This window comes from Lithobates pipiens, unplaced genomic scaffold (genome assembly GCF_037356315.1).
Source record: "Lithobates pipiens isolate NorthernLeopardFrog02 unplaced genomic scaffold, aLitPip1_a1.2 Scaffold_55, whole genome shotgun sequence".
Classification (NCBI taxonomy): Eukaryota; Metazoa; Chordata; class Amphibia; order Anura; family Ranidae; genus Lithobates; species Lithobates pipiens.
Genome location: NW_027507877.1, coordinates 2,885,906 through 2,907,777, shown reverse-complemented (window position 1 = coordinate 2,907,777; position 21,872 = coordinate 2,885,906). Strand labels below are relative to the sequence as shown.

Genomic DNA, 21,872 nt, shown 5'->3' with positions numbered 1-21,872 from the left:
TCCCTGCTCAGCAGCCTCAGCTGCACTGAAAATGAATGGAGAGGAGACAGAGACTCCTCTCAATTCATAAACTGAAGCATCATAAACACAGGTAACAAAGTTTCAGTTATGTGAATGGACAGAGTCAGTTATTACTGACTGTTCATTTGGAAAAGGAAGGAGCTCCTACCTCCGCTCTCCATCCTGAAAGATCAAGGGGGCAGAGGAGGAGAGCAGAGGGGACAGCAGAACAGAGGGGGACACGGAGGAAAACGGAGGGGGACAGCAAAACGGAGGAGAACAGAATGGAGGGGGACACGAAGGAAAATGGAGGGGGATAGCAGCACGAAGGGGAACAGAACGGAGGGGGGCACAAAGGAGAACAGAGGGGGAGAGCAGCACGGAGTTGGACAGAACAGAGGGGGACACAAAGGAGAACAGAGGGGGACAGCAACATGGAGGGGGACAGGACGGAGGGGGGCACGGTGGAGAACAGAGGGGGAAAGCAGCATGGAGGGGGGCCAGAATGGAGGGGGACAGCAGCACAGAGGGGGACAGAACAGAGGGGGACACAGAGGAGAATGGAGGGGGAAAGCAGCATGGAGGGGGGCCAGAACGGAGGGGGACAGCAGAACGGAGGGGGACAGCAGAATGGAGAGGGACAGAATGGAGGGGGACACAGAGGAGAATGGAGGGGGACAGTAGAACGGAGGGGGACAGAATGGAGGGGGACACAGAGAAGAACGGAGGGGGACAGAATAGAGGGGACACCGAGAAGAACAGAGGGGGACAGCAGAACGGAGGGGGACATTGAGGGGGACAGCAGCAGAACAGAGGGGGACTGGAGGATACAGGGACAGTCAGCGGTGATCAGTGCGGCTTTGGGGGCAGTTACAAGCACTGATCACCTCTGTGTAGATTTCACTAAAGCAGCTGAAACGGGGGAGAGAGAAGAGGAGAAATGGCTGTCTGGCTTTATTGAAATCTATACAAGGTGATTGGTGTTTGTAACTCCCCCTCCGCACCGATCACCCTGACTGTCCAGGTATCGGGTGAAGCATCGGAGCATTTGCCCGAGTACAAGAACTCGGGCAAATGCTCGTATCGGTACATATAAACCCTAGTATCCTAGTATCCTGTAATGTTTAGTAAATGGTGTAGCTGACACAATGCTAAAAGCTTCATGAAATATGGTTGTAGTTCCGTCTCTTGCTGTCTATCATGAGGTTTAACCACTTCAGCCCCGGACCAATTGTCAGCCTAAGGACCAGAGGTCTTTTTACAATTTTCGCACTGCACTGCTTTAACTGGTAATTGCGCGGTCATCCAATGTTGTACCCATACGAAATTTGCGTCCATTTCTTCCCACAAATAGAGCTTTCTTTTGATGGTATTTGATTGCCTCTGTGATATTTATTTTTTACGATATAAAAGGAAAAAGACTGAAAATTAAAAAAAAAAAAAAAGATATTTTCTACTTTTTGTCATAAGAAAAATCGAATGAACTAAATTTTAGTCATACATTTAGGCACATTTCTTTAGTAAAAAAAAGTCAATAAACGTATATTTATTGGTTTGCGCAAAAGTTATAGGGTCTACAAACTACAGTTCCTTTTTTTGGAATTTACACAGCTTTTAATTTATGACTGCATATCTCATTTCTTGAGGTGCTAAAATGGCAGGGCAGTAAAAAACCCCCCCAAATGACCCCATTTTGGAAAGTAAACACCCCAAGGAAATTGCTGAGGGGCATGTTGAGCCCATTGAACATATATATTTTTTTGTCCCAAGTGATTGAATAATGACACAAAAAAAAAAAGTTAACAAAAAGTTGTCACTAAATGATACATTGCTCACACATGCCATAGTTATATGTAGAATTGCACCCCAAAATATATTCTGCTGCTTCTCCTGAGTACGAGGATACCACATGTGTGGGACTTTTTGGGAGTCTAGCCGCGTACGGCACCCCAAAACCAATCACCGCCTTCAGGATTTCTAAGGGTGCAAATTTTTGATTTCACTCCTCACTACCTATCACAGTTTCAAAGGCCATAAAATGCCAAAATAGCACAACCCCCCCCCCCCCAAATGACCCCATTTTGGAAAGTAGACACCCCAAGATATTTACTGAGAGGCATGTTGAGTCCAAGAAATATTTAATATTTTGCCACAAGTTGCAGGAATATTACAATTTTTTTTTTTTTTGCACAAAGTTGTCACTAAATGATATATTGCTCACACATGCTATGGGCATAAGTGAAATTACGCCCCAAAATAAATTCTGCTGCTTCTCCCGAGTACGGGGATACCACATGTGGGGGACTTTTTGGGAGCCTAGCCGCGTACGGGACCCCGAAAACCAAGCACTGCCTTCAGGATTTAAATATAAAACGCTCAGGCCTGACTCTGCGATCGCTGCAGTTATGCGTTTAGTGTTTTGTAAGTGACAGTGATCGATGGATACTGCACTTGGGTGGGCTGGGCGGAGGGGCAAAACGCAGGTGCTAGCAGGTATCTGGGCTGATCCCGCTACCAATGCGTTTTTTTTGGAACCCTAAACTGCTGGGGATGCTAGTATAGATCTGATCAGATATTGATCTGTTCAGATTTTATACCACTACGGGAGGTTTATGCTTTGCGCGTGGGTGTTAGCGGTACTGGCACTAACCTAACGCTGCCTGGGGCGACGCAGACCCTGACCCTAAAACCTAATTGATATCACCCGCCGGGTGATCAGGGGGTTAAACCTTTATTGGGTAATAAACTAACCAGAGTCACCCGTAACACTTATACGGTGATCACTGGTGAAAGGGTTAACTAGGGGCAATCAGGGGGTTCAAATCTTTATTAGGTAGTATATGGGGGTAACTAACGCTATAAAAACATGGCGGTGAACATAAAAATGATTTGTGTGCCTATGTGTACCTACATGTCAGTGTAGTGTCTCCTCGCAGTCCGGTCAAAAAGACCACCTGAGGAGAATGACATCACTTCCTCCCTGCCTGTGTTTACACTACACATACGGGGGAAGCTTCTCATTCGCCAGGAGTGATCAAGAGGGGATGGCCAGAAACCAACGGCAATCCCCTCATTCCGGATCGCTCCTGAAGCAAAACGGACCGCCGGAGCCAGCGGGAGGGGGTCCGATCGGACCCCCCCCACCCACTGTAAGGCAAGCACGTACATGTACGTGCTTGTGCCTGTCGTGCCATTGTGCCGATGTACATTGCCATGCGGCGGTCATTAAGTGGTTAATCAACATGATGGGTAAAATGGTACATTATGCCAAATATAACTAAAAGCTGTATATCTAATGTTGCTGTGATAAAAGCCCTGTCCAAGTTTTCACCCGTTCCCCCCATCCAACCAATTGATATGGGATGCATTTACTCCTGTGCCCTAGAGGTAATTTTTGGAAATGAATTTTTTTTCCACAGCTGGGGACCAGCTCTAAAATGGTGGGGGGTTAATGTAGCACCCTCTACCATAGATAGGTGCTAGAGTGAGGATTTTTGCCAGTACAGGTAAATTTAAGCAGGCCTATGCTGCAAGCTAGGTCTGTTTGTTTTTGATCTGGGTCTGGGAGTGGTTAGTGTAGCAGTGGGTGTGACCACCTGTACTTTGGTTCTGAAGTGCCTCCCCTGCTTCCAGTGAGAATGTAGAGGGGCAGGGCCCAGAACTGGAGTGGCAGGCAGCTCATGTGAGGAGCCCTGACCAATCCCCAACTGGAATTGACAGGGGGCAGGCCTTGCATATATGCTGAGGTAACAGGCCACTGGGAGGAGTTGTCGGCTGAGAGAAGTGAAGAAGGGAGTACTAGACAGCAGCAGGAAGGCCCCCCCATCTGGGGGGGTTACGCCAATCGCGGGAGGGGGCCCGAGACAGCTGTGAGGGAGCTTCACCTTTACACGGTCATAGGTGAAGTCCTTATCATTACATGGTCATTGATGAGGAGTTCCTGGAGCAGAAGTGCAGGAGAAGTTGTCGGACTGTCTGGACCAGTTAAGTTCTCCATCATGGACTCGGGGCAGAGAAAGGTCGGTGAGTGTACCACAGTGGAGTGCTGGATGTGGAGACATGCCAGGGAGTCTGTGAGGGAACTTCATCCTCACAAAGTCATGGATGAAGTCCTCATTTTTACACGGTCATTGATGAGGAGTCCTGGAGCAGAAGAGAGACTGTGGGGAATAGTGTCAAACCGATGCGGTCCAAAGGCACAGGATTTGCAAGCTAGACTAGCTGGGAACAGTAGTCCACCATTCAGCACATGCTATTAAACTACTAGGCCTACGGGGAGAGGTACTGCAGGCTTCTGGCCTAGTAGCAGCAACCAATCAGAGTCAGCATTAGAGACTATTCAGAGTGGGTTCTTTTGCATATAGAAGAGGATGTGACAAGAAACATAATGTGCTATAGAATAAGTTTGTGCAGGAGGGAAGGATTCCTGGGAGCAATAGTCTGCAGGAATTACGCAGAGGAGGAGCAATAACCTGCATGGTGATGCAGGGAAGAGATTGCAAATGTTAAATATGTGCCTCAGTTCTTCGAGGCTCAATTGAAGTTCTAATTTACAAATATGATGGGAAAGTAATTTGATCTATGGGCATCCCATATACCCTTTCTCCAACCAAGTTATATTCTCCCAATAAACAAAAACAAGCAAAGCAAATGACTGTTCATTGTCTCAGAAGTGGTATATGAAGGTCGGGCAGCAGGGTGATATGGTGGATGTTAGTAACTAGTGGCAACACACTGCTGCATATTTATCTATTATGACAGGGCTTCAGGGTGCCTATTTGTAGTGAAGGACACTGGTTTCACTGTTTTCTGCAGGATTGGTAATTACTGGATTGGATTCTGGAGTCCAGTGACTAGGGATGAGCTTGGTGTTCGAGTTCGTTCGGCGAAGCCAGAACTCTGTGGGCCGTTCGTGACAAATTTGTGTGGCGCTCACGGCCCACAATGCACTGCGCCATCACAGTGCATTGCTGGCTCATGATTGGCCAAGCATGCACTGTGACCCCGCATGCTTGGCCAATCACAGCGCCAGCAGCGAGGGGAGCCATAATTGGCCACAGGCAGGATGCCTATGGCCAATTATAGCTTAGGTTGTGTGGTACACGCCCCACACTATATAAGGCGTAATGTAGTGTAATTTTCCGGCGTCTGCAGGAGTTAGTGGATGTTGTCTGTGTGCCTTCACCGCACAATACATCTGTATCTACCCTTCATTGCTGTTCTGAGTGTACTCTAATTGAGCCATCTGCCATCTGCAGGAGTTAGTGGGTGACTGGGTGTTGTCTGTGTGCCTGCACCGCAGAATACACCTGTATCTACCCATTGTTGCAGTTCTCTAATTGAGCCATCTGCCATCTGCAGGAGTTAGTGGGTGACTGGGTGTTGTCTGTGTGCCTGCACCGCAGAATACACCTATATCTACCTTTCATTGCTATTCTCTAATTGAGCCATCTGCCATCTGCAGAAGTTAGTTTGTGTTGTGTGCCTCTAGCGCAGTATACACCTGCAGCTACCCATATTGCTTTTCCCTAATTGAGCCATCTGCAGGAGTTAGTTGGTGTTGTGGGCCTCCAGCACAGTATTCACCTATATCTACCCTATATTGCTGGTGTTCTATAATAAAGGCATCTGCAGGAGTTAGTGGGTGTTTTGTGCCTCCAGCACAATATACACTACCCAATTGCTGGTTTTCCCATCTCACTGCAGGCCATTTCCATGTCTGGAAGGCCAACAAGGAGAGGCAGACAGGCACGAGCCAATAAAAGAGGGCAAGCAGGCTCTGTGTCTAGAGACAACAGTGTTGGTCGTGGACGCGGTGCATCGTCATCAGCACGTGGCCATGGGACACGTTTGTCCTTTATTTTCGGCAACTGGACATGTTGAGCCGCATCATGCCGAAGACTTGGTAGAGTGGATGACCAAGCCCTCTTCATCTTCCTCATCCTCTCTCACCCAGGCTCAGGGTACTAGCAAAGCAGCTGCCAACGCATCGTCTTCCCTCGTCTCAATGTCATAATCAGTGACTCCTTCCCTAGACCCACCGCGTCCTCCTGAGGAGTCCCCCGAACTGTTTGAGCACAGTGTTGGGTACATGCTCCAGGAGGATGCCCAGTTTTTTGTAGGCTCTGATTATGATACTCAGCTAGAGGAAGGCAGTAGCGTGAGCGCAGAGAGAGGGGATGCTCAAGAAGGACAGCAATCTAGCAGTCATGTTCCACAAGCTGCAGCATACTGCCAGGTTTGCTCCAGTGATGAAGAGGTAGGGGATGATGAGGGCACTGACTCCACATGGGTGCCTGGTAGGAGAGAGTAGGAGGAGGAGGCACATCTCCAATGAGGCAGGATGCCCTCCGGGGGCCAGCTTAGGGGCAGCACACCGACAGAATCACAACGCAGAGCTCCGCCTGTGCGGGGCGCTGCCTCTGCGCATTATTCTAAAGATTCTTTGGTGTGGGCCTTTTTTGAGACGAGTGCATCAGATCGCACGCTGCTATTTGCAACATATTAGCCGCTTGGGCATCACATGCTTGACCAGACATATGTTGACCTGCCATGCAGCTCGTTGGCAAGCTTACCTCAAAGACCCACACCAAAGAACAAAGCGGACCTCTCCTTGCTCATCATCAGCTGGGATCTCCAACCCCACTAAACCTTCAGTCCTCTCTGAAACCTGCGCTGAGAGGAATGAAGGTATAGAATTAGGTGTGTCACAGCCAAATTCTTGTGGGCACTCTGCTAGCAGTACACCCACGTCCGATTGTAGCAGGCAAATTTCCCTGCCCCAGCTGCTGGACCGTAGAAAGAAGTTCACTCCCAGCCATCCACATGCCCAGCGGATGAATGCTAGCTTGGCTAAATTGCTAGCACTTCAACTGCTACCTTTTCAGTTGGTAGACTCGGCCCCCTTCCATGCAATGTGCGGTTCCTCAGTGGCAGATCCCTAAACGCCACTTTTTCTAACGGAAGGCGATTCTGGCTCTCTACCAGCATGTGGAAGGCAATGTCCTTGCCTCACTGGACAGGGCGTTCAGCGGTAAGGTGCATATTACCGCTGACCCATGGTCCAGCAGGCATGGACAGGGATGTTACCTGTCTTTCATGGCCCATTGGGTCACTCTTCTGGCAGCTGGGAAGGATGCAGGACAAGGTGCAGTAGTGTTGGAGGTTGTTCCGCCACCACGCCTCCAAAATGCTACTACTGGTTGTGACACACCTCTCTCCTCCTGCCCCTCCTCTTCTTCCTCCATGGCCTCTTCCACTGGTCTGTTATCGGAACCAGCGGTGCTCCGTAGGCGTTCAAGGGGCTACGCAAGTATGCAGGCAAAATGATGCCATGCTTGCGCTGGTTTGTTTGGGGGGCAGGAGCCACACTGGGGCAGATATTTTGTCAGCTCTGCAGGGGCAGGCCGAGAGGTGGTTGATGCCATGCCAGCTTAAGCCAGGATTGGTGGTTTGCGACAATGGCACCAACCTCCTCTCCGCCATCCAACAGGGACAACTGACCCATGTGCCCTGTGTGGCTCACGTCCTTAACCTGGTGGTGCAGCAGTTCTTGGGCAGGTACCTGGGCTTACAGGATGTCCTGAAGCAGGCCAGGAAAGTCTGTGTGCATTTCCGCAGATCATTTAATGCCTGTGCTCGGCTGGCTGAGCTCCAAAAGCAGTTGAACCTGCCCAAGAACCGCCTTATATGTCACATGCTCACCAGGTGAAACTCAACGTGGCCATGCTGCAGTGGCTGCACATGCAGCTGAGGGCCATCAATGAGTACCTGTGCAACTACAGCACCAGGGCAGGGTCAGGGGAACTCGTTTTTTTCTCACCACGCAAGTGGGGCATGATCAGGAATGCATGCACTGTCCTGTCACTGTTTGAGGAGGCCAAAAGGATGGTGAGCAGAAACAGTGCATGCATCAGTGACACTGTACCTCTTGTCCACCTGTTGGAGCATATGCTGCGTGGAATAATGGACAGGGCACTTGAGGCAGAACAGGGGCAGGAAGAGGAGGACTTCCTTGCCCCTCAAGACCCCCTTTATCCAGACAGTGTTCCTGCTGTCCCACCCATCACACAGGAAGAGAACGAAGAGGAGGAGGAGGATTGTGTCAGCATGGAGGTGGAGCCTGCCACTCAGAATCAGCAGCAGCAGTCTTGTGGGGATGATTTACAGTCCCAAGAAACCCATGGACTTGTACGTGGCTGGGAGGAGGTAGCTGTGGATCATGTTGTCCTTAGTGACCCAGAGGACTCCGGAATGAATGCCTCAGCTAACCTACGCTGCATGGCCTCCCTGATCCTGCAAAGCCTGCGGAAGGATCCTCTTATTCTTTGGATCAAGGAGAGGGACCATTACTGGCTGGCCACTCTCCTTGATCCACGGTACAGGTGTAAGGTTGTGGACCTTATTTTGCCGTCGCAGAGGGAGCAGAGGATGAGACATCTCCGGAGGCCTTGCAGAAAGGTCGAGTCGAGGGCGTCTTGCCCTGGGTGGATGTGGGGGATGCCCTTGTAGTCGCCGCAGGTTGGATTCAGGGGTCTTTGAGTGAGTCCACGTGGGCGGCCTATTCTAGGGTGTGGTCAGAATGGTTGGGTTGGAGCGGTTGGTCGGGGCTCCGACCAGCGCTGGTTGGTGCTGTATTGGGTGGCACGGAACATTGAGATGGGATTGGCACCTGCGTCGATTGATCGGAAATTGGCGGGGTTGGCATTTTTGTTTAAGCTGTGGGGAGAGCCAGACGGGAATGCGGATTTTTGGGTGCGGCAAACCTTGAAGGGGTATAGGAGGGAACGGAAAGGTCGGGATGCGCGCAGGCTGGTGAAGTGTGATAACTTGGTGGCGATTTATTCCCGGCTTGTGGAAGTTTGTTCTTCCGCTTACAAGGCCATCCTGTTCACAGCGGCTTTTTCATTGGCGTTTTATGGGGCGTTTGGGACTGGGGAGTGGGTGTGTCGGTCTAAACGGGTTGCTGAGGGGCTGTTGGATCAGGATGTACAGGTGGCTGCTGATCGGGTGAGTATACGGTGGCGCAGGTCCAAGCCTGACCAGCTGGGCAGGGGAGTGGTGATTATACTGTTTGCCTTGCCGGGCTCGGCAGTGTGCCCTGTGGAGGCGGTAAGGGCCTTTCGGGCGGTGCGGCTGGAGGGGGGGGGCCTTTCTTGCTGCATGCGGGGGGCTCTTTTCTCTCTAGGTTGCAATTCGTGTCAGTTTTCATCGGTGCCTGCGGACTGTGGGTTTGGACGACCGGGAGTACTCGTCGCACTCCTTCCGTATTGGGGCGGCCACTGGGGCTGCCCGATGTGGGCTGGCTGAGGCGATTGTTCGCCGGATCGGTCGTTGGGAATCTAAGAGGTTCCGTTCGTATGTCCGGCCGCAGTTGATCCTGGGGTGAGCTGGGGCGCGGCTGGGAGTGTTTTGCAGTATGGGGTTGGGAGTTACAGGTGTTATGGTATATTACGTTGGTTGGTTGTTATATGTTCTGTGTTATGTTTTTTCATTCCAGATGGAGGTTCCTCACGCCTCGTTTGGATCCTAGGGCACTCGGACGTGTGCTGGGGGGCCGGGAGAGGTGATGCTCGACCGGCAGGCAGGCCATTGGGAATTCCCGGGCGGGAGGCTAGGTTGATGTGGTTGGGATTCCCGGGCATGCGGTGGGAGTGTGTGATGAAGGAAGTTGAGCGCTTTGCAATGAGGGACAGGCCCCCGGATGTGTTGGTCATTTACACAGGGGGCAACGACCTGGGCATACGGAAGGAAAGGGACATCTTAGCTGATGTTAGGGCGGATGTTTTGCGCTTACGAGTCCGCTTCCCGGGTACCATCTTGGTTTGGTCGGACATTGTGGGCAGATCGGTGTGGAGGTGGGCTAGGTCCATGGTAAGCATCATCAAAAACCTTTGGTCATTGGGTCTGCAGGAGGGTATACAAAAAAGCTCTTAGGGTGTGGGGTGGCCCTCAAGGTTGAGGGGGTCACCCTTTCGGGCTGTGGCGGTGTGTTTTCTGGTGGTTTCTGACGGTAGACAGGTACTCAGAAGGGATCTGAGGGTGTGGGGGGCTCATCTAACGATCGGCCCCTCTGGGTATTCCTGAACGTTGGAGGGAATACGGTTATGTTCACTGGCGGAAGTTGTCTCCGACCGGTCACAGGTGGAGGCCTTTGGGAAGTTAGTCAGGTGTACCGCAGTGATTTGGTATTGGCTTAAGTGGGGTCACCGTCAGAGATCACCAGAATGGGCAGTTAATGTTATTTAATGTGGTTTAATGGTAATAAAGTTATTTATATTTATATATCTATATATATTTAGATATTTTCATATTTACAAGTTATTGGAGTGAATTTTGAGTTATGTTTAATAAAGGCTGTTGTGGCCAGTTTACTCCAACCTATGGTGTGGTCTCGTTTCTAATAGGGGAAGGTATGGGTAAGGAATAATATAAGGGGAACATTCAGACTACACTAGTCAAGTCCTGGACAACGTGTTGTTGAGGCATCCATCAGAAGGAGCGATGGAGAAGGTGGATGTCTGATGGGTTCAGACAATTTTTTAGTCCGCAGCCCCAAGGTATGATCGGTTCCAGCAACCATCGCCAGCGTCTGATTTACATGGTGCAGGAATACATAGGGGCAAGGTCAGACTTGGACACCTTTCCCACCGAAAATCCTCTGGCTTACTGGGTCTTGAGGATGGATCATTGGCCGGAGCTTGCACAGTATGCAATTGAGCTGATATCTTGGAAGAAAATTTTTGGTTCTGGGTGATGCCACCAGCCCAATTTTTCAGCCCCTGTTTAACAGGGGCGTGTAATTCCAATTTTTGATGCAATGCTTTGCAGCAGGGCTCATTCCTGCACTACAAATAGAGTATATGGGAGAGGTTGCAGTGTCGTGGCACCAGCACCAGTGCCTAAGGCCCAATTTTTCACCCCTGTTTAACAGGGGCGTGTAATTACAATTTTTGATGCAATGCTTTGCAGCAGGGCTCATTCCTGCACTACAAAAAGAGTATATTAGAGAGGTTGCAGTGTATAGGCCCAATTTTTCAGCCCCTGTTTAACAGGGGCATATAATACAATTTTTGATGCAATGCTTTGCAGCAGGGCTCATTCCTGCACTCCAACTAGAGTATCTGGGAGATGTTGCAGTGTTGTGGCACCAGCAAGCAGTGCCTAAGGCCCAATTTTTCAGCTTCTGTTTAACAGGGGCATGCAATTACAATTCTTGATATAATATTTCACAGCAGGGCCCGTTCCTGCACCCACCAAGAGTAACTGAGGACTTACAGTGTTGTGGCACCAGCACTACTACCACCACCACAACCACCAAAGGCCCTGTTTTTCTACCACTGTTCAACAATGGCATGTAATTACAATTCTTGATATAATTGTTCACAGCAGGGGCTCTCCAGCACCTACCAAGAGTTACTTTGATGACTTACAGTGTTGTGGCAACACCAACCCCTAAAGCACAAATTTCTGCAGAGCATATAGGGCAGGCCTCTACTTTCAAACATCTAACTTACAAACAGATTCTACTTAACACAACAAATCTACACAGTCTGTCTTGTTTTTTGTTTTTTAATATTGCCGGAACCAGATATTACATTAAAACCGCAAGCAGTTTTAAATTACTTTTTTTCCGTTAAATGTAATTTTGTGCAGGGACTGTTCTAAACACGGGAAACACGTGCCACTTCACAGGCATACTATAGACACCCCCCAGGCATGATATTTAAAGGAATATTTCACTTTTTTTCACTTTAATCGTCATTAAAATCAGTGCTCTCGAAAAAACTTTTAGGCCGCGTACACACGCGGGGACTGTTCGCCCAACTTTGTCCGTCAAACAGTTTCGGCAAACAGTCCGCTCAAAATTAGCATGGACGGACATGGCCACACACGACGAACGAACAGTTTGCTGAAACCGTGCGCGGTGACGTGAACGGCACGTACGACGGGGCGAAAAATACGACGTCCTATACACTGCATTATAACTTTCGGAGTGTAAATCCTTTCTGAGCATGCGCGGAACTTAGTTTGACGAACAAGCCTACACACGAGGGGACTGTTCGCTGAAACAAAGTTTCAGCGGACAGTTTTTCGGAATTTCCGAAAAACCTTGTTCAGCGGACTGTTCGCTGAAACTGTCCGCTGAAAGCCCACACACGAGCGGACTGTCCGCCGAAACACTGTTCAGCGGACAAAGTTGGGCGAACAGTCCGCCCGTGTGTACGCGGCCTTAGGACAATATCTTGCATATTAGCCATTAAAATTAGCACTTTTTATTTCGAACGTTCGAATCCCATAGACCTCAATGGGGTTCTAAAGTTCGCACGAATTTTAAGTCCATTCGAAAGTTCTGGTGCGAACTGAACCGGGGGGTGTTCGGCTCATCCCTACCAGTGAGATTGAAAAGTATTGGAAGGGAAGAAGTCTCTAACCCTGTGCCCGCATCCTCCACCAATTAACAAAAGGGACATGATCTGACACCATATCAATTCATCCACAGCGTTACCTACCTTGTTCCATTTCCGGGCTAAACTTCTTTGACTCATCTGCATAAAGTGAAACACACAGATAACATGTACAGAATAATACCATTGAAAAAGTGCAGTGCATAAAATCTAGTTGCGAGTCTAAACATAATTAAATGAGTGACGATCCATTAACAACAATATAAAATAATAAACATATAGATAAATTACTTAAAATAATCCAGAGATTACACCGTGAAATGTACTACAATATACACCTCAAAAAATGTGAAGTGAGTAGCAAAAAAGTCCCAAACTAAAGACTCTGTGTTAGATTGGAAAGAAATCCAGTTTGTCCAATTGGACACTCAAATCCACACCAGAGTCTTACCAGAATGCCAGAGAACCCCTTATTTTGTAATCCTGTGTCAACAGTTTCAGTTGGTGCAGAAACATGAGGCATGCACTGCACAGGTTTATGCATGACTTCTGTCTGTAGTGTGAGACCTGACACTTCCTGTAAAGAAACTCCTTGCTGTAGTGCGTTTCTACCCTGATTCCTGTGCTCACCCATTGAACTGCAGTTCATATTTCACAGTAACATTTTTAAACATCACAATAAAATATGAATTATTGCCAGTTAATGAAGATTACTGTTTAGTTTAGTGCTCTATCTATTGTTCTATTAATTGTGAAAGAGCTGCACTGTTTCATGGGGTCAGAAAGGGTATATATCACACAGGGTTCTCACTAGTGCAGGTTTAGGGGTTTCATGGTTTCTATTCATAGTGGGGTTTCAATGCACTATTCCCAACACACACATGCCTGTATAAATGGCTGTGAATATACATGGGTGCCGAAGTGACCACCATCTGGAACCGTGTCAAGTCAGAGCAAAAGAATGTCACCAAGAAGTGGGCGTTCATTACCTGGGAGGTGAAAGCTTCAATACACCTGTTCCTGATCCAGGTATCACCAATCCTGGAGAAAACAGAATCACCCTCTACCTCCACTATGAATAAGAGCAAAAGAATGTCACCAGCACACCAAACTTCTCCAGAGTGGGTCCTAAGCTTTAATCAACAATCACACTTTTACAGCAGAGTGCAATGTTTCAGAGCCATAGAGGACCCCTTTCATCAGGCATGCCTGATGAAGGGGTCCTTTGTGACTTCAAAACATTGCAATCTACTGTAATGATGTGATTGTCTGTTAAAGCTTAGGACCCACTCTGGAGATCTTTGGTGTGCTGGTGATATTCTTTGCTCTTATGCAAAGTGAAGGATACTCCTGTTTTCTGCAGGATTGGTAATGGATCGGGAACAGGTGTATCCAAGCTTCCACCTCCAAGGCAACAAACATCTGCTTCTTGGCAGGGCACTCAGTGTGAGAAGGTCTCCACAACCTCCATCACTGGCAAAGAAAGAGAAAAGGCGAGTGCCACAATAATCATCTAAAAATTCTTCAAAACATTATTACAAAGCTGCTAAATACATAGCCAAAAAAAAAAAAAAAAAACACAACACGTTTCAGCCTTTAGGCCTTACTTATGGCTCCTGGATTGGGTTTTGGAGTCCAGAGACTTTGAAAAGTCTTGGAAGGATGAAGCCTCTGACCCTATGCCCACATCCTCCACCAATTGCGAAAAGAGGCGTGGTCTGACACCACATTTGACATAATGATGACAATTACTTCCATTCTTCTCCTCTTGCAACGTAAGTGTAGCGGCAGGCTCCTGAAGAGCATGCGCTATGTTTTTCAAAATTAAAACTTTACCCAAACCACAGTTTCGTTTGGGCCTATTTGCCTAAATTTGACTTCTGTGTCAGTCTGACTGGACTGTGAGATGTTCAGCCTGGCCACAGGGGGGCACTGTCTCCAGGGGCAGGCATGGAACTATGGTCTGGTTGGGCGCTTAGATTATTCATTCTCGGAGTCAGGTCAGTGGCAGTGCCTTCCCGCTGTGCCCTCTGAGAGAGGTTATTTAAAACATGGACGTCACGTGGTTCTGGGTTCCGGTCCAGTATGCTGTGCTGACTACATGGTCCTGGTCCTTCTGACCAGCCCCCAGGAAGGCTATGGCCTGGGGTGCGGATCCACCCGACTTTGATGTCTCGGGGCTGGCTAGCCCAAGGCAAGGGAACTAAGGAAGGATTCCAAGGTGGATGGGTGCCGTCTCGGGTTCAGGAGAGACCCTCTGGTCTCTTGGTCTTCGATCAGCCAACAAAAACCTCCTCCTCGTGCCCAAAGCCCGGTATAAATCTAAGGGGGATCGGAGATTCGCTGTCCAAGGGCCTCGGCTATGGAATGCTCTACCAATCAACATCCACCTGGAAGAAAATCACCTGGCTTTTAAGAAAAAATTCAAGACCTTCCTCAAGACCTTTAGCAGATGATCAAAGCTCGCCACAGCGCCTAGAGGAGATTCAGTTCGCATTGTGCGCTATACAAGTATTTCATTCATTCATTCATTCATTCACCCATTGAACTTCGAGCATTCCAGGGGAGGACTCTTTAGAAGAACACCACGTGTGAGGTTGGTTTTCTTAACAAGAGCCTGGAAGGGCTGATGTAAACAAGAGAATCCGGTCTTGTTGATATTGCCAAGCGGGCTGAAAGATCCAGGTATCCTACAAGTATTCTACAGCTTAGTTTCCCTAAGTGTTCTGCAACAACGTTGGTGATAAAGACTTTGTTCTTGAGTAAACACCTGGTTGGCTGCTAGGCCTTGTGAGAGAGGGACTGTCCAATCTGAGTGTTCATCCAGCTGCAAATGGCTATTCTCTGGATGCAGTCAAAGTAAGCAAGTTCCTTAATGTTTATAGACTTTGACATTGAGAGTACCTGAACTTTCCTTTCCAACCTTCTTATCCCAAGTTAAAAGACTGTTCAATGGTTGAATTTTTCAAATAAAATCCATTCAACTGGATCTATTGTCAGTCTCAAGTTACTGGGCCATCTACCACGGGACATCCCCTAGACGTGCAACAAGGAGAAGCGGAAGGTAACGGTAAGCCCAAAAATAACCAGCAGCTCCTTTGGGGGTTAGTGCTACATAAACAATGTATCTTTTTCTCAAATCCACATAGAATAGTAACACCTGCTTCTTTTCTTCTGATGTGGTAGCAGGGTGGAAATAAATCTGGGGGGAGGAATACTGGTGAAGGACCATGTGTGGCCTGAGGATACTGTCTTGATGGTCCAGTAATCTGAGATTGAGGCCACCCAGATGTGCCAGAAGAGAAGCAAAGGAGGCCCCACCTGACCCACCTGGGCGGGCCCAATCTCAAAACGACTTAGCCGCCTCACGTCCACTGGATGCCTGGCTTTTAGCAGACTTTCAGAAGGGAGCCTGCCCTCTGGGTCTGTAAGAGCATGCTTCCCTTGAATGCTCGGTACTGTGTCTACTAAGTTGAGGTCTCTTCTGACCAAACAGATGCCTATCCTGGGGTAGGAAGCCCCAATTTCCCACCGGTGGCCCGGGCTATAGTGCTCTTCAGCCTTTTACCGAATAACGAGGAGCCCTCAAAGGGGATCCCACACCAGGCTTGTTTGGTTATGGATCCATAACCCAAGGCGTAACCACAAGACCTGCTTAGCCGTGACCAAAGCATAGTCCAGGCCAGCAAGTGGATAAGATTGATAGAAGCCTCCCCCAGGAAGGCCGCTGGCAGCTTTAGCTCCTGGACTGCCGAGCCTCCGACTAACTCTTCTGAAACCCCTCTGAGTACGGAGTCCACATTCTTTGTCTAGGTTTCCATAGCCTTGGACATAGCCACTAGGGCCAGGGCGAGTTTGCAAGCCATACCGGCTAGCTCATAGATTCTCCTCTCAAGACCATCCTTGAAGGATACCGCATCATCCAAGGGAAGAGTGGTGTGTTTCACCAGATGCATCAACGCTGCATCCACGAGGGGAGCGTTTTCCAGTTGTTTTACTTCCTCTGCCTTGAAGGGATATAATCTGGAGGTTTTTCTTGACATAGAAGCTTTCTTGTCTATTTTGCTCCACTCCTCATCAATGATATCCTTCAATTCTGAAAGGAGTGGAAAGTTAGAATGTTCTTTCCCCAAGTGTTTAACGAACTTCCTTTGTTTATCTGACAGAGTAGAAGAGTCTTCCCACTTAAGGGCCTCTTTGAGCGCTTTGACTAGCGGAGAAACAAGATCAAAGTCAAAAACCCCCGGCAAAATCGTCTCCTTCTAACTCACTCTCCGAAGATCCGGGAGAAGCATCGTAGAGCTGGGATGGCCCTGGATCCTCCTGGGCCTCATCAGCCAGGGAGCCAGATAGTGTGATTGACTGGCTCCGTGTGTGGGTTGTACCCCACTCTTTTAGGGACTGCTGCACCACACGCTTGACAAGAGACTGCATCTGTTGGTTTTCTGTCTCTTTTTCTCCAACCGCCCAGGCATAACATGGGTCACACAGCGACTTGCCCTCCGGGACTCGTGTCCCACCTCCCCAGAAGGCTCTACAATCAGAGCGGCTGTCATGGCAGTGAGTGCTGTGACTAGAGAAGGATGGGAACATCTCCTCTAATTGGAGGAGGAATGGGAACATCTCCTCTGCTGTTGGGTTCTGGACAGAGAATCACATCGGGACCTGGGTGATGAGTGATGATGTTGCGACCTGGCAAAATTTATGTGGTCCTGGACCACAATTTTTGAGGTGTGACCTGGAAGGGCTGGAGGAAAACAAGAACAAAATGGGGGAATAGCATTCTCAGCTAAAAAAAATCTCAGCCCCTCCCCCTCATCCTTGTGCATGAGGGCTGGCCGCATGAAAGTGGTGACCTGTCCATGACTCCTAGACAGAACGTCAACCCAAAAGAAGGAATTGCATGGGGGAAATGGATACCTTAGGATAAGCTGGGGAGCCAGCAAGAGAAGCCAAACAGATTTTTCTCTTTTTTTTTTTTAAACTTCTCCTTTAAAGAACCCTGCAAGCTCTCCCACAAAGGCTTAGCCCCCGTACACATGGTCGGACATTCCGATAACAAAATCCGTTGGATTGTTTCCGACGGATTTTGTCCGAAACTGGGGTTGCATACACATGTTCGGACGAAGTTGTCGGAAAATTCAATAGTTCGGAACGTGATGACGTTCGTTCGTTACGACAGGACTACGTTGCGGCTAGTAGCCAATAGCTTTGGTCTCGTAATTTGATCTGAGCATGCGTGGCACTTTGTCCGATCAGAATTCTCTACAAACGATTGGAAAAAGTCCGATCGGATTTTGTTGTCAGAAAATTTGAGGTCCTGCTCTCAAATTTTTTCCGTTGGAAATTCTGGCGGAAAAATTCCGATAGAGCCCACACACGATCGGATTTTCCGACAATATAATCTGATCGGACCTTTTCCGTCAAAATTTCCAACCGTGTGTACAGGGCATTACTTTGTCCCAAGCAATACCCAGGCTCGGGAAAGCTGCTGCTCATTGCCCACAGAATATCCCAGTTTTAGCAGGGACTGATATAGCTTTTTAAAACCCCCACCCGAGTGACGTCACGCCTGCACAGTGGAGGGCCGCTGAACGGTGCCTGTGCAATCACTGGGTGTTCCGCAGCTCCATGCATGCGCGAGCCAAGCCTTGGTGTCTCAGAGGCCTTATGCATGCACAAAAGCAAATGGTGACCGCAACCCAGAAGTGCTGCGGTGTCCTGGAATGCAGAAGTGCTCCAGAGGCCATGAGAGGCATCTACAGGGCCCACAAAGGAAGAAGCGGGGAGACAAATCATAGAAGAACAAAAACGCTGCCCTGGAGAAGGAAATAAAAACAGCAGACCTTGCTAGCTGATTTGTTTGCAGAACATCCATCCTAGGCATACAGAGGCAATCTCCCCACCACCATTGGGCTATTTTGTGCCTGAACAGCCACTTGCCCGCCCATGGCTGGGCCCTGAGCTTGCGCCGTATACATGGTTTGCCGGAATCCGGAGTCATCCCGGCTGGACGCCAAGCAGGAAATCTAAGTCCATGGAGGAAGGCAAAAAAGAAACGCAGTCCCTAGCGGTGAGTTCAAATTTATGGGTATGGGGTCGTATAGCATTGGAGAGGAGGCGGGATGAACCCAAAAAAGAAACGCAGTCCCTAGCGGTGAGTTCAAATTTATGGGTATGGGGTCGTATAGCATTGGAGAGGAGGCGGGGTGAACCCACACGTAGGCTGCCATGGAGTCTGCCAGGAAACAGTGGTGATTAAATATGGTTCCTTTTAGCCCACCATGACCTGAATGGTTGTATTATTGTGTCCATCCATAACCCTTCCTCCATAGAAGCCATGATCTCCATACACTGCACTGATGATGGAGGAAAAAAAAGCATGAAGAAGATATATAGAGAATGGAATAAATATCTCTATTTTATTAGTATATGTCCGGCCTATAAACCAGCAATACATAATGAGCAGAAAATATATTTTTTTACCTGTAAACACTGTTTATAAACAATGTTACTTTGTAGCTCTATCTTCCCATCTGATCAATGTTTATAAACAACGTTAGTTTGTATCTCACTATCTCCCGTCTGATCAATGTTTATAGACAATGCTACTTTGTTTCATAGATTCATAGTTAGTAAGGTTGAATAAAGACACCAGTCCATCCAGTTCAACTTGAGAGAGTGTCTGCAATTGTTGCTATCCCTGTACATTGCACACTCACATTGGTCCCTACCCTCAAGGAGCCCACAATCCAATGTCCCCATTCATGACAGAAGCCAATTAACCTAACCTAACCAATTAACTTTGTATCTCACTATCTCCTGTCTGATCAATATTTACAAACAATGCTACTTTGTATCTCTCTATCTCCCATCTGATCAATGTTTATAAACAATTTTACTTTGTATACCTCTTTCTCCCATCTGATCAATGTTTATAACGAATGTTACTTTGTATTTCTCAATCTCCCATCTAATATGGGATATATTTGAAAATTGATAAATCCTGATGTACTGACGGCTGATCTCATTTCTTCAGGCCCTAAAATTCCAGGACAATAAAAATACCCCTCCTCAAATTACCCCTATATGGAATGTAGACACCCAAGGTATTTAGTAAGATTTGTTGTGAGTTTTTTTGAAGTTATAATTTTCTGTCACAGTATTTTGGAAAATGAAGAAATTAAATAAAATTTGTTGTTTTTACATATTTTTTTTTACATATTATCACCAGACTATGTGGCAGTTTGGCAGTGATTAGGCAAACTGACTGGTGGCAGTATGCAAAAATAAATAAATAAATACATAGATATATTTATGTTTTACAGTTGTCATGCTTTCAAATTGCTCAAGCCCATTCAATGGCAACAAACGATGAACATTTTACTATCAATAGGTGACATTTTAAAAGCAAGCCTTTACAGGTTACCACTTTAGATTTACACAGGAGGTCTGGTTCTAATGTTCATGACGATACCTCACATGTGTAGGATGATTGCTGATTGTATTCATATGGGAATGATGCACGTGTTCATCTTTGCACACTAGTATGGGGGGAGGGGGGTGACATGGGCACTTTAATCTTTTTTTTTTAATTAATCATTAATTTATTTAATTTTTTTACACTGTTGCTTTATTTTAATTTTTATCCCTTTTATTGCTATCACAAGGAATATAAACATCCCATGTGACAGTAAGTTAAACAGGTCCTCTTTATGGAGAGATCCGGGTCTATAATGAATGTAAACTTCCCATGTGACAGTAATAGGAGGTGACAGGCCCTCTTTATGGAGAGATCCGGGGTCTATAATGAATGTAAACATCCCATGCAACAGTAATAGGAGGTGACGGGTCCTCTTTATGGAGAGGTCCGGGGTCTATAATGAATGTAAACATCCCATGTGACAGTAATAGGAGGTGACGGGTCCTCTTTATGGAGAGATCCGGGGTCTATAATGAATGTAAACATCCCATGTGACAGTAATAGGAGGTGACGGGTCCTCTTTATGGAGAGATCTGGGGTCTATAATGAATGTAAACTTCCCATGTGACAGTAATAGTAGGTGACAGGTCCTCTTTATGGAGAGATCCGGGGTCTATAATGAATGTAAACATCCCATGTGACAGTAATAGGAGGTGATCGGTGCTCTTTATGGAGAGATCCGGGTCTATAATGAATGTAAGCATCCCATGTGACAGTAATAGGAGGTGACGGGTCCTCTTTATGGAGAGATCCGGGGTCTATAATGAATGTAAACATCCCATGTGACAGTAATAGGAGGTGACGGGTCCTCTTTATGGAGAGATCCGGGGTCTATAATGAATGTAAACATCCCATGTGACAGTAATAGGAGGTGACGGGTCCTCTTTACGGAGAGATCCGGGGTCTATAATGAATGTAAACATCACATGTGACAGTAATAGGAGGTGATGGGTCCTCTTTATGGAGAGATCCGGGGTCTATAATGAATGTAAACATCCCATGTGACAGTAATAGGAGGTGACGGGCCCTCTTTATGGAGAGATCTGGGGTCTATAATGAATGTAAACTTCCCATGTGACAGTAATAGGAGGTGACGGGTCCTCTTTATGGAGAGATCCGGGGTCTATAATGAATGTAAACATCCCATGTGACAGTAATAGGAGGTGACGGGTCCTCTTTATGGAGAGATCCGGGGTCTATAATGAATGTAAACTTCCCATGTGACAGTAATAGGAGGTGACGGGTCCTCTTTATGGAGAGATCCGGGGTCTATAATGAATGTAAACATCCCATGTGACAGTAATAGGAGGTGACGGGTCCTCTTTATGGAGAGATCCGGGGTCTATAATGAATGTAAACATCCCATGTGACAGTAATAGGAGGTGACGGGTCCTCTTTATGGAGAGATCCGGGGTCTATAATGAATGTAAACATCCCATGTGACAGTAATAGGAGGTGACGGGTCCTCTTTATGGAGAGATCCGGGGTCTATAATGAATGTAAAAATCCCATGTGACAGTAATAGGAGGTGACGGGTCCTCTTTATGGAGAGATCCGGGGTCTATAATGAATGTAAACATCCCATGTGACAGTAATAGGAGGTGACGGGTCCTCTTTATGGAGAGATCCGGGGTCTATAATGAATGTAAACATCCCATGTGACAGTAATAGACCGTGACAGGCCCTCTTTATGGAGAGATCCGGGGTCTATAATGAATGTAAACATCCCATGTGACAGTAATAGGAGGTGACGGGCCCTCTTTATGGAGAGATCCGGGGTCTATAATGAATGTAAACATCCCATGTGACAGTAATAGGAGGTGACTGGCCCTCTTTATGGAGAGATCCGGGGTCTATAATGAATGTAAACATCCCATGTGACAGTAATAGGAGGTGACGGGTCCTCTTTATGGAGAGATCCGGGGTCTATAATGAATGTAAACATCCCATGTGACAGTAATAGGAGGTGACTGGCCCTCTTT

At 47.6% G+C, this 21,872-nt stretch overlaps 1 protein-coding gene across 3 annotated transcripts in view; it reads right to left on the bottom strand.

The window, feature by feature from the left end:
* The window catches only part of LOC143957719 (cytosolic phospholipase A2 gamma-like), a 160,236-nt gene that overhangs the window by 42,678 nt on the left and 95,686 nt on the right, over positions 1-21,872 (bottom strand). For all 3 annotated transcript variants that reach the window (XM_077467417.1, XM_077467416.1, XM_077467418.1), the window contains one exon: positions 12,513-12,548. In XM_077467417.1, the coding sequence (XP_077323543.1) occupies positions 12,513-12,548 (36 nt within the window). The remainder of the gene's footprint in view (positions 1-12,512; positions 12,549-21,872) is intronic.